We start from the raw sequence: 15328 nt of genomic DNA, 5'->3' as shown, positions 1-15328 counted from the left end.
TTCTGCCTCGAATGTTTCCTGGGAAAATTCGGGAAATTGTAAGCTTAGATCTGTGACTTGAGGACAAATAAACAAATCAAGAACTTTTAGGATTATTTATAAATGAATTCATCATTTTAACAATTTTATGGCCCCGTCGTTAGCTGAAGTGCCAGGCCTTCAAAACCACGCCCTCTTTCTAAACGCACGTTCATTGGTCCATCTGTCTTCTGCAGGACACGCCCCTGACCGGCTGGGCTGTATATAAACAGGCCCTGCTCTCTCACCAGCAACAAGTACCTGAGGGGTACAAGCAAAGAAACCTTTGTAGGATCTGCGATTTTTAAAGGTTGTCTTGAGCAACACGTTATTTCAGGATCGGAAGGAATTTGTCTTAATATTCCTAAATCTTCAAAAACTTCACCACTTGGGAAGCATTCAAGTATATGCCTATACATTTATTATTTTTACCTTAACAACTAAAGATGGAGTTGTCGGATATTCCTTTCCCCATCCCGTCAGCTGATGATTTCTACGACGACCCTTGTTTCAACACCAACGACATGCACTTCTTTGAAGACCTGGACCCGAGGCTCGTCCACGTGAGCCTGCTGAAGCCCGACGAGCATCACCTCGAGGACGAGCACGTTAGGGCGCCCAGCGGGCATCACCAGGCCGGCAGGTGCCTGCTGTGGGCATGCAAAGCCTGCAAGAGAAAAACCACCAACGCGGACCGCCGCAAAGCCGCCACCATGAGGGAGAGGAGAAGACTGAGCAAAGTCAACGACGCCTTCGAGACCCTCAAGAGATGCACGTCCACCAACCCCAACCAGAGGCTGCCCAAAGTAGAGATCCTGAGAAATGCCATCAGTTACATCGAGTCTCTGCAGGCGCTGCTCAGAGGTCAAGAGGAAAACTACTACCCCGTCCTGGAACATTACAGCGGAGACTCCGACGCCTCCAGCCCGAGATCCAACTGCTCGGATGGCATGGTGAGAGAGAGGCTCATTTTATAGACCTATAGCAGACAGAGATTAATATCGTAATTATATTCCTTGATTTAGTTTGGGCTATATTTATTTGCTCGTTCATTCATTCGTTCGTTCATTCAATAACGCTTTACTTGTTTTTAAAAGGTTTCATTAAAACTTGGTTTATTTGGGTAAATAAGAATTATTATTATTATAGACTACCGGGTTATAACTTTGAAGTAGGCCTATTCTATCTTTCTAGAATGATAATGTCACATAAAAAAAAATTAAGCTGAACAATATTAAGCATTAATAGCATTTTTAATAGTTATTTGTAAAATAGGCTAAATGCGCGTCCTTTAACTAATTTTCTTCTTGTATTTTCCAGATGGATTTCATGGGTCCTACATGTCAGTCGAGAAGACGCAGCAGATATGACAGCTCATACTTCAGCGATGCTTCAAACGGTATGGTCACGCGTCATCGCTCTAAATAAACAAACAAACATCGAGTCACAGTTCAAATGATCTTACACAGTTCTACAGACATGTGCGTTAAAGTTCAAATCGCAAGTGAGTTCAAATGAAATCTTTCTAAAATTGCATCCCTTTTTTTATTATTTTCCAGCTGACGCACGGAATACTAAAAGCTCGGTGGTGTCGAGTTTGGATTGTCTGTCCAGCATCGTGGAGCGCATCTCCACAGAGACCCCCGCGTGCCCCGTGCTGTCGGTACCGGAGGGGCACGAGGGGAGCCCGTGTTCTCCGCAGGAGGGGTCTGTCCTGAGTGAGACCGGGGCCCCCGCACCGTCCCCGACCAACTGCCCTCAACAGCAGGCTCAGGACCCCATCTATCAAGTGCTTTAAAGACCCGCAACACAGCAAAACGAATTGAAAAAGACTATTGGGAAACATTCAGCAGAAGAAGAAAAAACCCGGCAAATCCGATCTTAACGACAAAAGAAAGACTATTTCGATCCACTGCTGGAAACTATAGGAACGAATGTTCTTTCTTTCTTTCTTTCTTTTTTTTCTTTTTTCTTTTCTTTCTTTCTTTCTTTCTTTCTTTCTTTCTTTCTTTCTTTCTTTCTTTCTTTCTTTCATTCATTCATGCTGTGGGAAATGAATTCCATTCTGAAAATGGCTCAGCAGATCAGCAGAAGTGAGTTTCTTAACTACGCTTATTTATATTATTGCATCCACGTGAAAATGTGACCATATTTTTCCCCCCTTTGTGAATATATTTTCTGTCACCGTCAGCTTTTATTGCCTAATTATTTACGAGAGAGTCGTAATCCAGATAGGAAAAGTAGGACCACTTTTGTACATGTGTAAATAAGATGTGTTTTGTTAAAGCGATGGAAACGAACAAACATATTATTGTATTTAATGATGCCTGTTTGAAACACTTGCTTGTTGTGTCTTGTGTTAAACTTTATATTTATACTTCTTAAACGAGTGAATGTCGGATTAATAAAAAAAGATATGACTATTTATACTCGAATGTTTTGATTTAGCTGTTCCATGAATTGGCCTAAATAATGACACAATGGAATATTAATCGAAGACAAGACGGTTTTAGCGGGACTGAAAACAATGATTAAAGTCAAGGTTGCTGTTCTTAAAATGTAATCATGGTAAAACTCGTTCAACACAAAGTTCTCAAAACAAATTACCAATTTAGTCTATGAAATAATATTTTAGGTGTTTACATTTTGTCCATTGCCAACGAACTCTGGCAGCTTACGAAAACAATGAACGATGAAACAATGTTTTTCTCGAAGCTTCCCCAAATTATTTGGTTCTAGTCTAGTGGACCATCTCAATCAAAATAGCTAAACGCAAATAGCGGTTTATGAAATGGAGTAAAACGCTACACATTATCGCGATTCGATGACACTTTGGTCCATAATCTATAAACTTTCATTCATGTAGGCTACATTATGAATGCATCCAAATATCGAATGATTTAGTCTGCATGGCTTTAATGAAAATTTTCCAATTTAATCTACAGGAAAATGTTCGGTGATGTTAATGAAAACACGAGTGATACTATCTTTTTTTATTTTTTTTTTATAATAGATAGGCTATTATTTAGCATCGAATATTCCAGGGATGATCATTTTATTTGTATTTATTATTAATAAATTAATTTATTTTATTATTTTATTTTTGCTTTTAAAAAAGGAGCTCTATTAGAAGACAGACATGATATAGGCTAGCAACAGTAGCTGGGCAATTCTTAGACTACGGGCACTTTCATGTCCTTTGATCATATTTTATAAAAAACATTTAATTTTGAAAAATTCACACTTTCATAGTTAAATTTACAATGAAAGTACTTTAGGAACTTTTTACCAGTAGTCTATAATTATTTTTTTCACCTTTTTAAACATCAGTATACATGCAAATGTTGCTGTTTTGTGCTTGCCCTACGCCCAGACTTCTGATCTTCAATAATGAAAAAGAAGTGTAAAAAAATGATTCATCCATTTTTTTTATATGATTGAATAAAGTATCAGTAAAAGAATCAAACCATAATTGAGGATTTTAAGGTCAGACAACTATTAATGTGATTTTATATACAAAGTGTAGTTGTCCCACAGTATTGCCGTCATTTCCACCACAACGCTGTAATGTCCTTTTAAAAAGTTTTTTTGAAAGATTGTTTGGGTAGTTTCTATGGATATTAACAATGACATCACAGCACATGTCTGACATGGAGGAGATTTTAAATTTCTTCAGCAACTTGGAGAAGAAAACTCAAGGTAAATATTGCTTGAAATGAAAATATTTTTATTGTATGTCATTTCCAAACATGGCGTAACATCAAATGAGTCTCTGCAGGACATTCTACCCTGGCTAAGGGGTAGAATTGGGATTGGGCCTAAGACGGAAGTTTGGAAAGAAATATGCAAGATTTGGCCTTGAATCACATCTCTCTCTCTCTCTCTCTCTCTCTCTCTCTCACACACACACACACACACACACACACTCCCTCTCTCTCTCATAAACTCTTTAACACACACTACCTCACTTTCAAGCACATTATCTCTCACACATATACCGTCTGGTCACCATAATGGCCCTCTGGACAAGCCTCCATGTTACTCTCTCTCTCTCTCTCTCTCTCTCTCTCTCATACACGCACAGCCCTCGTGATCTAGGTGCTTTAGAGTTCATGTTATATGATAATTTATATGTTATAGTTTAAGGTGTCTTTTAAATGTTCTCTTCAGAACAGTGTTCATAAGAGAACGGTTAGAATTGTACAATACCAAACTAACTCACATACAATGTGTGCATGCTCAAGATGCTTATTAGTTCATGTTACAATGCATTGACATGACTAACTTTTTAGGTGTTTTCAAAGTCAAATACTTGTTTTCAAGTATTCCAAAATTCAAAACAGTGTTCATCTAACCAATTATAATGTTATAATTTTACAATTACAATTTATGCATAACTTACATTTTTCATGTGATTATTTCAGGTTAGTTGTTTACAGTAAGGCTGTAACTGTTATTCTGGTTATGGAACCAAACAGACTAATGACTAAGACTAATGATTTGTTAAATGTGTTTCAAATAAATGTTTTCTGTTTTTCTACATGGACGTCCATTCATTGTCATTTCCACAACACCCAGTCATTTCCACCACCTCATAACTTTTTTAAAAAATATGTACAAAATTCTAATCACTCATTAAAAATTTCTACATAGTTTATGGGATAATGTTCCACTTAATGTAATAACACAAGTAGTAATTTTCAGAAATGTATCTAACCAATGCAATATTATATTTCAGGTTGTGGTGAATGTAAGCTTTGCGTTTGGGCCTCATGACAATTAATTTACTTAATCGACAAATCTATGGTAATTGTAATATAGGTATAAATTGGTAAAACTATGTGTGACAGTGGTCTTACACTGTTAAAAATGATGTATATCATATTAATTTTAAATAATAATCAAATATTTACATGTAATGGAAATGACATTGTTTAGTGTGGATCGGAAAATATGTCAAAAAACACCAATTTGTCTTATAATGTAAGTGTGTTCTCTTATGGCTTATTAAACTAGACTAGTTGTATTTAACTGTTAGATTGTGACAATTTTGATTTGAACACTTTTTTTTCCCTCAAGTTCACAAGGCCAAAAGTGCCTGTAGTTGAAGAACCACCCAGCTACCATCTTGTGTACTGTCCTTCACACATCTTTAATAAACCGTCACCTACGGCAAACATATATTTGCACAATGTTAACGTTTTATATTTTAGCTAACTGATCATCAAATTGTGCATTATCATGCCTATCATGTGCTGCTGTAGGCACGCAAGATGCATGTTTAATGTGAAGTTTGTAAAGATATTTCATAAATGCATTCAGAAGAAATTAATATGGCAGATCTAGGAACTTTCTGCCACATTTATTAAACAAAAAAATAAGCTTATAGACAGTAGCCTATCTGTGACTATCGGTTACCACAAAATATTTTCGATAGTTAATAGTTTCCTCAGGCTGTAAAAACGCTAAAACACAGTCTACGGATCAATGGTTTAAATAATTTATGTGGAGTTCACACATTTGTTAAAATGCTTATATAAATTCTTACTTACAAAAAAAAAAAAAAAAAAAAAAAAAAACAATGGTTATTTAAGGTAGAAAATTGGAATTGTTGGGACTATCATCGAAGGCGGATGAACTTTAAACTGGTTGTTCGTGACACGGTAGGTTGAGATTTCACTAAAGTGGCAAATCTGTATCCTTCCGCCTGTCACTCGAAAGTTACAATTTACCGGCTTTACAGAATTTTAAAATTAAATACAATTCGCAAAATATAGGCTATGGTAAGAATGTGTTTTTGTCTCAGGAGTTACATCACTTACGATGATTAAATCTTGTGATTACGGGTGTTAATATATCGTGGAACAGTGTATCCTGATAAAGTAAAAACCGCGATTACGGTTTACGGTTATCAGTGGTAATCTAGGCCTACTAAAACATTTATTTCAGATGTAGTATCAATAGAGCTTAATTTATCTTGAACTTGGAACATGTTTATCCACTAGTGAACTTAAACAAAAACGGTCTTGCAATATCTAAAAACAACTATTTTATTGATGTTTCAATGACAAGTAGCTACTGACAGAGGCTTTAAGTCACACTTTATTTACATGACATAAAAAGGGAACTAATTAGCCAAACAGTCCAAGACGAGAAAGAGTTGGTTGATCAACAACTACAGAGCCCTGTGTGGTCCGCACAGATCGAGGGGTGTATCTTGTCCTTCATCATTGTGGTGGTCTTGGCCTGCAGGACGACGCACTTACTTTCTGCGACGAGCGGCGGCGCCCTTCTTGCTGCTGCAATGCAGGAATTTGAAGATAACAGGTGAGCAAATTAGACTTTTATTGAAGTCAACTAAAACACATTATTTTCTGTCACATTCACTGGTTTTGAACTGCATGTTGATAAGTTAATAACAAATGTATTAAATCCTTAACATTTTTCCCAGACAGCAAGCAGTTTCGGCCCAGATCTGGCCCACATTTGGCCCGCATGGATTGAATGCGAGCCAGATGTGGGCCGGTTCTGGGCCGAAATTGCTTGCTGTCTGGGTATTCTCCATGGAACTTCCAAATCTGTGTCTATTACTGTTCTCAGAAAGTTAGTGCAGTGTTCTTGCTTATTAAGTTTTCACCAACACAACACACTTGTCAAGCAGCCTCATGAAGGTCATGCACAGCAAGGGGCGCCGTAACATTCATGAAACCTGCGACTTACAATTTGCTGAGCTCCTCCACTCTCCTGCGCAGTGTAGTAACCTGGAGAACATCAGAGATTTATCAGTGATCTCTAAACGAACCTCAAGGAATCAGATACTGGTTGTGACAGTGGCATGCAAAGGTGCGTAAATGTGCCTTGTCCTCTTGTCACTATTCACTATTCGTTCTCTCACCTCATACTTCTGTCTCTTCAGCCTCTCCATGTGCTCAAACTTCTCAGCCTCCAGGCTCTTAATCCATTCAAACAGCTCCAGTGCTTTGTCCCTGAAGTCCACGAGAGAGAAGTAAGCAAGACTAGACTGTTTGCATGGCCACTTCAACTGTTTGGAGTGTAACTCACCTCAGTTTGTCCTCATTGAGATGGTCGACATTGAGTGGTTTGCGTCTCTCAGCCAGGATCTTTTTCTTCTTCTCTCTCTCTGTTTGTTTCTTGCCACCTTTCTTGGCGTCGGCCTGAAGGACAACAGAATGTGGGGTTTCAGTCACAGTTGTTTCAAGCCGTGCTCTTTAACTGATTTTAAGTGTTTGAAGTAGAGCTGACCTTCTGCAGATGGCTGCTGTAGTTGGAGCCCATACCAGACAGAGCTGACTTCTTCTTGGCGTCTTCCTCTGCCTTCTTCTTGGCATCCTCCTCCTCTTTCCTTCGCCTCTCCTCCTGAAGGACTAGTCAGAGTCAGGGTTTTCATAGAAGATGGACACTTTCTAGTTTTTGCCAGCTGTTGTTTAGTTTCATCATAGTGCTCAACTTATCCAGTTTTTTTCCCCCTTCATATTTTGGTTGCCAAATCATTTCAGAATTTTACTTATCTAGTTTACTGATTTATTAAAGTATCATATAAGTTAACACACTGTACATTATGACAACTGGTAAAGCTCAAAAGCTTCTCCCAGATGCTAAAATGGTGAAATTCCTAATATTAATTCAGTTAATTCCAATTTATATCTTTTTTTGTCTATTAAAACAACAACATTGACTTATTGTTAATAATAATAATAATAATAATAATATTTTTCTGTCTTCTCATGGTTGCCAGGTTGTTATATATATATATATATATATATGTGTGTGTGTGTGTGTGTGTGTGTACTCATGGTTGCCAGGTTGCTAAGATAAAGTAAAACACAGGGAAGAAATGTGTCCTTTTAAGAAACAAGCTCTAATTGTTGACATCTGGCAACCCCAAGTATGAAAACATGTGGAGGCCTTTTAAAAATGACTTTTCTTCTCTTTTTATTTGTATTTTTTTTTTTTTTGTTTAAGGGAATTTTTTTTAGATTTTGTAAATTTTTTATTTTTATTTTATTTAATTTTTAAAAAAGGCAAAGTTTGTGTTGAAGATCATCGTGAGTACTGTACATAGGGGAAAGAGTCGTCAATGAACATTTGTTTTCTATTTCTCGGAAATGAATGAACTCCTAGATCCGCAGGGTCGGTGATACGCACCTCACGTCTGGCCTGGCGCTCCTTATCCTTTTCAGTTCGGATCCTCTGCTGCTCTGCCCTCTCAGCTCTGCGCTTCTCCTGTTTGGAGACAGAAAACACATTTTTATTTACGACTTATTTTGAAGAAGATTAGGTTAGGCTAGCATTTTATTTCCTTACCATTCTCTCCTTGAGGGCGATCAGTTCCTGCTCTTCCTTCTTCCTCTGCTCGAAGTGAGTATCGATGAGGCCCTGCAACTCAAGAGTATCCTTGTTGTGACGTTTCTTCTGAATGTCCTGCGTTGAGACACGCGAGAAACAAAGTTGTCAGCACATTGACAAATACATACATGGCTATTTGTATTTTAAAGATAAAGATACAGGAGCTCTTACATCAAAGTCCACTTTCTCACCATCTGGGATCTTAGGTGCCGATGGCCTGTAGTTAAAGAATTAAAATGAGTCTGGAAATCTTTTCAAATAGTTTGCTGTAATGCACAAATTCCGGCTACTTACTTGAACTTTGGCTTCTCTTCTGTATTAGGAGTAAGAGGAGACAAGTACATGTTAATTGTGTTACTGGGAGATCCACACAGTCAAACACTGGCATAGCACTGCCACATAATTAGTATTTTAATTATTAATTAGTTTTTAGAAGGAATGAAAAAATGTCATTATTTGGTAGATATATTAAGATAGATTGTGAAAAAAATATATATTCCTCTTTCATTTTGAAATGGAAATTAAATAGTTGAAATTTACTGGATTTTTATATATAACGAAATAAATTAAAAATATAGAATTATAATCTAGATCATTTATTAAAAATAATAAATAATATTTTAAATAAAATATAATGAATATGCATTCTAGAAATGTAAAACTAATTAAATAAGACATAAAATTATTATAATTTTTTAAAAGATTTAATTTGTGTTAAAACATTAAAATATTGAAAGTTGACCATGAAAAGCTTAACGTATACTTAATTTCTCCCCCTCCCTGTCCCTGTCATTTAGCTTTCAATACGAGCCATGCAAAGCAAACTCAAACAACAGATCACAGCATGGTTGTTATTATTTGAAACGCATTACTTAGCCTAGTCTGATTATTGCCCAGATTTAGACTATGGTTAGCTTGTGTATATTTTTGGATTATAGGCAATCTTGCTCCAATTAGCCAACCCTTGACTAGAAGGGACAGCGTTATATATGTTGTCCACTAGGAGGAGACACAGCTGTCCCTTCAACAAAATAAAGTGGAATACATCTGTAGTCAACATACCTTCCCCTTCAATGACAGCAAGCATTAAACAAGAACAGAATAGATGCTATTAGCAACTGTAATAATAAGGGACAGAGTCTGCCAAAAACGGCATTTTTCGCCAACAGAAATATTTTTAAAAAGAAATACCTGCCTTATTTATGTTTTATTGTATTTATTTATACATTTATTTCACATAAATCTATTTGCACATTTATTTTTCTATACTTTATGTTTGTAAGATAATATTCATCACATTGTCTGATGTATCCGACACAGATTCAGTATAAATAAGTCAAAAAAAAAAAAAACATTTTATATACCTTACTGTGTAATAAAATTGATCAAATAGAATGTACAAATAAAATTTCAGAGGGAGAATGGAGAACAGGATGTTGTATTGTTTGTAGGCATATACAGCAGTAGAAGTTTTTACTAACAGATGCATTCATACAATAATACTATTAGAAATTACTTTATCACCAGTGCAGCAATATCATGGATTGCACGATTATTACATTAAAGTCTACACAATATCTCTTTGTGATTGTCTACTTTCATCATTTTCTTCAAAGAACAATGAACATACAGTAGGGGGAAATGATGAACTTATACAGCACAAATATTTATATTGTTTAGAATTAAAAAAAAAAAGAAAACATTACAAATCTGTACTTACCCTCAAAATGCTCGCTGTAAAAAACAAATAATAAACAGAAGCCTGATTATGCTCGGTCAGTGTACGTCATACAAATTCAGTTCAATATACAGAGAAAAGCATGTTTTAAAGTTCAGTTGGACTACAAAATGACAAACTTTATGATACTTACACGTCCTCTGTGTCTGACATGGTGATAGTGGACTTTGAGACTAAAAGAAAATGAAAGAATGACGCACAAATCAGAATTTCAAAGGCAAGACTGCAAAGACTCTAATGAACACATATATAGTGATTCATAAAACTGTCTTGAAACTATCTCTTCCCTTTCCCCTGTTGACCCCTTCATGCTGAACTAATGGGCTTTTTGCCAAATTAAATTATCAAGATTGTTAGTGATGACTAAGAATGTAGGGTTCAAATACTTACGTTGACATATACCAGAATAGGTATTACTTTTTAATGCAACAATTCAGTTTTGGTTTATAGTAGTCTGCTATGTTTTTTCACTTTTGAGTTTCTCACAAGATGTTTTGAAGTAATTTTGGCCAAGCATTGACTGAACTGTATTATTAGCTGACCTATGAACTGGTTGACACATGAAAACTTAGAAGTGGCCTTGCTCATACATGGAAGTTTGTTTTCCAATTTGGGAAATGGTCTTGTCAGGAACACTGAATTAATCAAAAGACAGACACTTTCCTTTAGAACATCTTTAGTGGATAAAATGTTGTTTCACAATTTTATATGTAATATTTCTTTATATATTGCAAGACTCTGATACAAAATACTACACAATCTTAAATCATTAAAGGGTTGATTGAAATAATTAAAATACAAAAACAATTAAATGTTAACTTCTGAATAACAGGCAGGAAATATATGTAAGCAATCCCTAGACATCTCAAGTCAAAAAGAATTTGACTTTGACAAGACAGCTGCACTTAATAGGCCCACACATTGTTCAGGATCCAGTTTCCAAGTTCCAGCTCAAGTTTTTTTTTTTTTTTCCTATTTTTGGACATAGTAAATTTAGATAATATAGGCTGAATAGATTATGTCATTTACACAACATAAATTTGAATGTAACTGTATTATATATGTTACATTTGAGGAGTCAATAATTGACCAAGCTTTTGATGCAACTAAATGCATTAGGCTATATGAACTCCACAAGTTTGTGTAAAAACCTGATGAGTTCATACATCCATGGTCACAAATGGTCTTAAACTCAAATAAAACTACACACAAAACTACACTCCAGCAATTCATTCTCATTATTTCCTCACCCGCTGCACTTGTGCACTTGTGCCCTCTTACCTCAGAAAAGATGAAAGAAGTGAATTCCCTGCTGGCAGAGACTGGTTGTAAAGTTCAGCAAACGTGCAGGCATGAAAAAGTCTTTCTGTTATAGTGACACTTGATCTGTGAAAACATCCCATTGGTGGAGATTCTATAGTGGGAAGGTCCAGATCTTGGCCCAGGCACTGAATAAGGAGATGGACGAGGGTTTGAGGAAATGTAACAGAGGCATAAGTTTGGAGGAGTGGGCCGAGACACTGTTGCTATATTTACTGTGGTACTACATAAGCACAATAAGCACAATAAGCACATTTTCTGAATGGGATGAATGTGAGCGTGATCCGCTTGCCTTTTGGTGTTATTTTCAAAATTATGGATAGATTCTTCAGACAGAGTTTTGGGGTGTTCCCCAGGGCTCGCTCCCAAGTCTGCATATGTTGTGTTAAGAACTCCTCAGTGATATGAAACTGTGAAATGATATGAGTTCTACTCCAACTTACTCCAACTGGTGTAGGTGTTTCCTACAGATACTTTTTCATTTTTTCAGTGTAAATGTCTAGAGGTCACTAATATGGCAATATATTTCTACAACTGAATTTGAATGTCATTCAATATTTAGATGTGAGTTAGTAACTCTAAACTTTATTTTACATTGTTAATGCACATTCATTGAAGTACAAATTTGAGTGACTCCAGCCTGTCAGTAACAATGCATATATAATCATTAATTACATCAAATAGTATATTTGAAATAATACATTTACATAAATCAGGGAGTGGTGAAACCTTGTATATAAATTTACACACAACGGATTAATGAATTCACCAGTTACATTACGCTCATGTACCATTAATTTGAGTTTCATGCTCTTCTCTTTTATAATGTGAAAAGTATAAATGTCAGCTTCATCATATATGCCTGGAAGATTGATGATTGTAACATAACACTTTGAGCTCTTTAGTGTAATCAAATCAGATGGCTTTTTTATTCCAATCGTTACTCCTTATCAGAGGCTTCCATAAATATTAAGTTAGTTCACAGAATTAAATTTAAAACTAAGTTTATTCACAATTAGTGCTCCTTTACACAACAAATATACTCAAAGTTCAGCTGCAACATTGGCAATCAAGATGAAAAAAGAAAATTTCACTTTAATTTCTTGTTTAATGTTGTGTTTGGCATTTCTGAATAAAAGTCTTGCAATACAATAGAGCTCCAAAAGAAACAACTGCTGCTTCTTAACTGTAGGGGGCACTGTGCTTATAGATTGTGTAAATGAGGGTGTGCATCTGGTGTCATGGGGGAGGGGGGACACTTGATGATATCTAAGGTGACCTGGATCCCCCCTGCTTCGCCGACGGTTCCCTCTACACCGTCACCACTCGCCATGCATTCTGAGTAACGGACTCAGGGTTTTATTTTTGGACTGCTATGGAGCCTGTGCTTTCCATTTGAAGGAAGGGGAGATAGTTGAACTCAACATGAGTCTCCCGTTCTGACAGTCCAAGCTGGGACAAGCAGGCAGCCGCCGGACACCCCTGAACAGCAGACGAACAGGTATAAAACCAGAAAAATCTGCTTGAAATTTTATATTTTTGTCTTCTGGCTATTATTAAATGAATGCCTAGTGTGGAAGTGCATGCCATGGCTGTCCATTGGGAGAAGGCTTCAGCAGTTTGTTGCAGGCTAACTTGATAGGTTTGTGCAATAGGCACTGTAATATAGCACTATAAATCTGAAATTAATAATACTGATATTGGTTTCCTTGTCACCATATATTACATCTTTATTAAAATGCAGTTGCTTATTGTAAAGGACATGTAAAACAAATCATACATGTTTATATTTACAGGGGACCTCGTCTGAAGTGTCTTCAACTGTCTTCTGTTACAGTCATCTCTTGGTAAGTTATATTTTTTAAGCATGCTTATAAATGCTTATATGCTTATAAATGTACATATTATCACAGAGCATATATTTTTACATGTACAACGATTACTTTTTTCACCAGGTGGTTGCTAAGAAGCAATTATGCTGTGCATGATTTTACTGCTTTGCTATTCTTGCCCTTTCCTCTTTTGAACTTGGATCTTGGAAATTTTCCAAACTGCCCAGCCTACCAGGGCCTTAAAAGGACGACCTCCTCTCATATGGTTCTTCGTGTCACTCTAGCTAATACAGGTGGCCTACATTTGCACTATTGCAAAAAGATTATGTGTTATGCCTGCACAAATTTTGCTCAGTATTTTATCTTTAAAAATGTTCCTAAGTCCACTGGATTTCATTTGTAGTCAAATATCTACACATCCCTAAAATAAGATGAAGCAATTGCTTATACTAAAACCTGTTTTGGGAGAATATATACTGAATTCAGTTGTTCTTCCCCAATGGTTTGTTTTTAAACTTATTTTAAGCTCAAATATAGCAAAATGTAGTGTAATTTATTCTTATATCAATATATACCTGTATTCTTCTTTTGTACCGTTAAGCAGTGCCATGGATTCCTTTTTTTAATAATAGATTTATTCTTACATTTATGCTTTCTAAAAAATGCTTATGAACCCACAGATTCATAACCTTTATATATAATTAAGTATTATCTAAATTATTGCATAAATGAGCCCGGAAAGGTCCATGAGTGTTTCATGAGTATCATTTATGAATAGCTCAGTCTAAAAGCTAATTATTGTCTTAATGTTTTATAGTAAGGTAGTTTAGAAAACATATCAATACATTATAAAAAAAACTTAAAAGCAGCTCTGTGATATGTGATCTTAGGTTGTGCATCAAAAGAAACCACTGAATCTTTTAGGGGGTGCATTTTCAGTGATTTATTATGTAATTTAATGTAGCTGCTCCACCTATGGCTGAAGCAGCGACTGCTTGGCATTGGTTTACGGTGAGAGTGGAAAGTGGCACCACACTCTGTGACATGGAGCAGATGACTTGCTCATTTGCTTTCACCCTAAAATTAGGCCAAGGAGCTATCCTAGATGTGTTGTGGAAGTTTAATGCATGTGAACATGCCATTAACCGAGACATTGTATCAAGTTAAAACTATTTTGATATTTTCATCTTACATTGAGAATAAGCGGACAAAATCCAAATTAAGTATCATACAAAATATCAAATTTATTGAAAATAAAAGCTGTAATTGCCTTTAAATGAAATTCTTATTTTCTCAATACCATTGGGTAGCAAAACGCTCATACCTAAACAAAAATGTTTATTTTAATATTATAAATATGATAAATGGAGTTATTCCAGTGTTTTCATGAAAACCAAAAAGAAAATCAATGTCATATTTGAAATAAAGTATAATAGTAAAAGATTGGTTGTGGTTTAAAATGCATAAGAATCAGCTGCAGGAATTTTGCAATATGTTTTTGGATTATTCTACTGTTCAACTATTCAAGTATATATAAATGAAACAATGTGCCATAGTATATAAAAGCATAGATAATCAATATAAAAACAGTTGACAAAAGTCATGACTTTGATCTATTTGACATTAACATTCACTTCACACGTTACTTATACGTAATACGTTTTTAGAAGTGGGCATAATATCAGCACAAATACTGCAGATGATACTAAGGAAAAAAGAAAAGATTCTGTTGCAGTCAGAATAAGTCAACAGGTCTGAGAATAATTGTACATTATATATATTTATGTGACAAATTGATTGTAGAAAAAATTTCAAAGCCATGCCATTAGAACAGTCATAAATGGAACAATCATAAAAATAAAAAAAAACCACAAAAGCACATATAATGTAGTGTGATTGTTTCTTCCATTTTGAAAAGTTGATTGAAATATTGTACTACATATACGCCAATTAATGTGTTCTTGGTGAATCAGGAAAGATGTTATTGCTGAATTAAATTCCTCACAAGCGATCGCTGGAAAATTCACCTGAAAGAGAGAGAGAGAGAGAGAGA

The 15328-nt window shown here is 35.6% G+C and overlaps 4 protein-coding genes across 6 annotated transcripts in view; 2 read left to right on the top strand and 2 right to left on the bottom strand.

The window, feature by feature from the left end:
- The first annotated feature begins 269 nt into the window (after window positions 1–269).
- On the top strand, window positions 270–2445 carry LOC132125176 (myoblast determination protein 1 homolog). The gene is made up of 3 exons (XM_059536446.1): window positions 270–971; window positions 1339–1417; window positions 1578–2445. Exons 1-3 carry the CDS (start codon window positions 465–467, stop codon window positions 1814–1816), a joined length of 825 nt encoding a protein of 274 aa, XP_059392429.1. The 5' UTR covers window positions 270–464; the 3' UTR covers window positions 1817–2445.
- Window positions 2446–6103: 3658 nt separating this feature from the next.
- On the bottom strand, window positions 6104–11460 carry tnnt3a (troponin T type 3a (skeletal, fast)). The gene is made up of 12 exons (XM_059536471.1): window positions 11405–11460; window positions 10257–10296; window positions 10106–10119; window positions 8680–8698; window positions 8557–8602; window positions 8344–8460; window positions 8185–8262; window positions 7282–7395; window positions 7081–7193; window positions 6914–7004; window positions 6739–6779; window positions 6104–6317 (listed from the first exon to the last, which is right to left on the bottom strand). The coding sequence occupies exons 2-12, from the start codon at window positions 10274–10276 to the stop codon at window positions 6281–6283; spliced, it is 690 nt and encodes a 229-aa protein (XP_059392454.1). The 5' UTR covers window positions 10277–10296; window positions 11405–11460; the 3' UTR covers window positions 6104–6280.
- Window positions 11461–12735: 1275 nt separating this feature from the next.
- LOC132125457 (mucin-2-like) overlaps window positions 12736–15328 on the top strand; it is a 6020-nt gene continuing 3427 nt past the window's right edge. Inside the window, exons 1-2 of the mRNA XM_059536896.1 lie at window positions 12736–12944; window positions 13240–13290. The gene's annotated coding sequence lies outside the window, so the exon portion shown is untranslated. The remainder of the gene's footprint in view (window positions 12945–13239; window positions 13291–15328) is intronic.
- The window catches only part of LOC132125458 (non-muscle caldesmon-like), a 26760-nt gene continuing 25932 nt past the window's right edge, over window positions 14501–15328 (bottom strand). For all 3 annotated transcript variants that reach the window (XM_059536897.1, XM_059536898.1, XM_059536899.1), the window contains one exon: window positions 14501–15302. In XM_059536897.1, coding sequence (XP_059392880.1) covers window positions 15277–15302 — 26 coding nt within the window. In that variant the 3' untranslated portion in view covers window positions 14501–15276. The remainder of the gene's footprint in view (window positions 15303–15328) is intronic.

Source organism: Carassius carassius, chromosome 43, assembly GCF_963082965.1.
Source record: "Carassius carassius chromosome 43, fCarCar2.1, whole genome shotgun sequence".
NCBI classification, from domain to species: domain Eukaryota; kingdom Metazoa; phylum Chordata; class Actinopteri; order Cypriniformes; family Cyprinidae; genus Carassius; species Carassius carassius.
The sequence above is the reverse complement of the archived record's forward strand: the minus strand, read 5'-3'. Positions and strand labels throughout refer to the sequence as shown.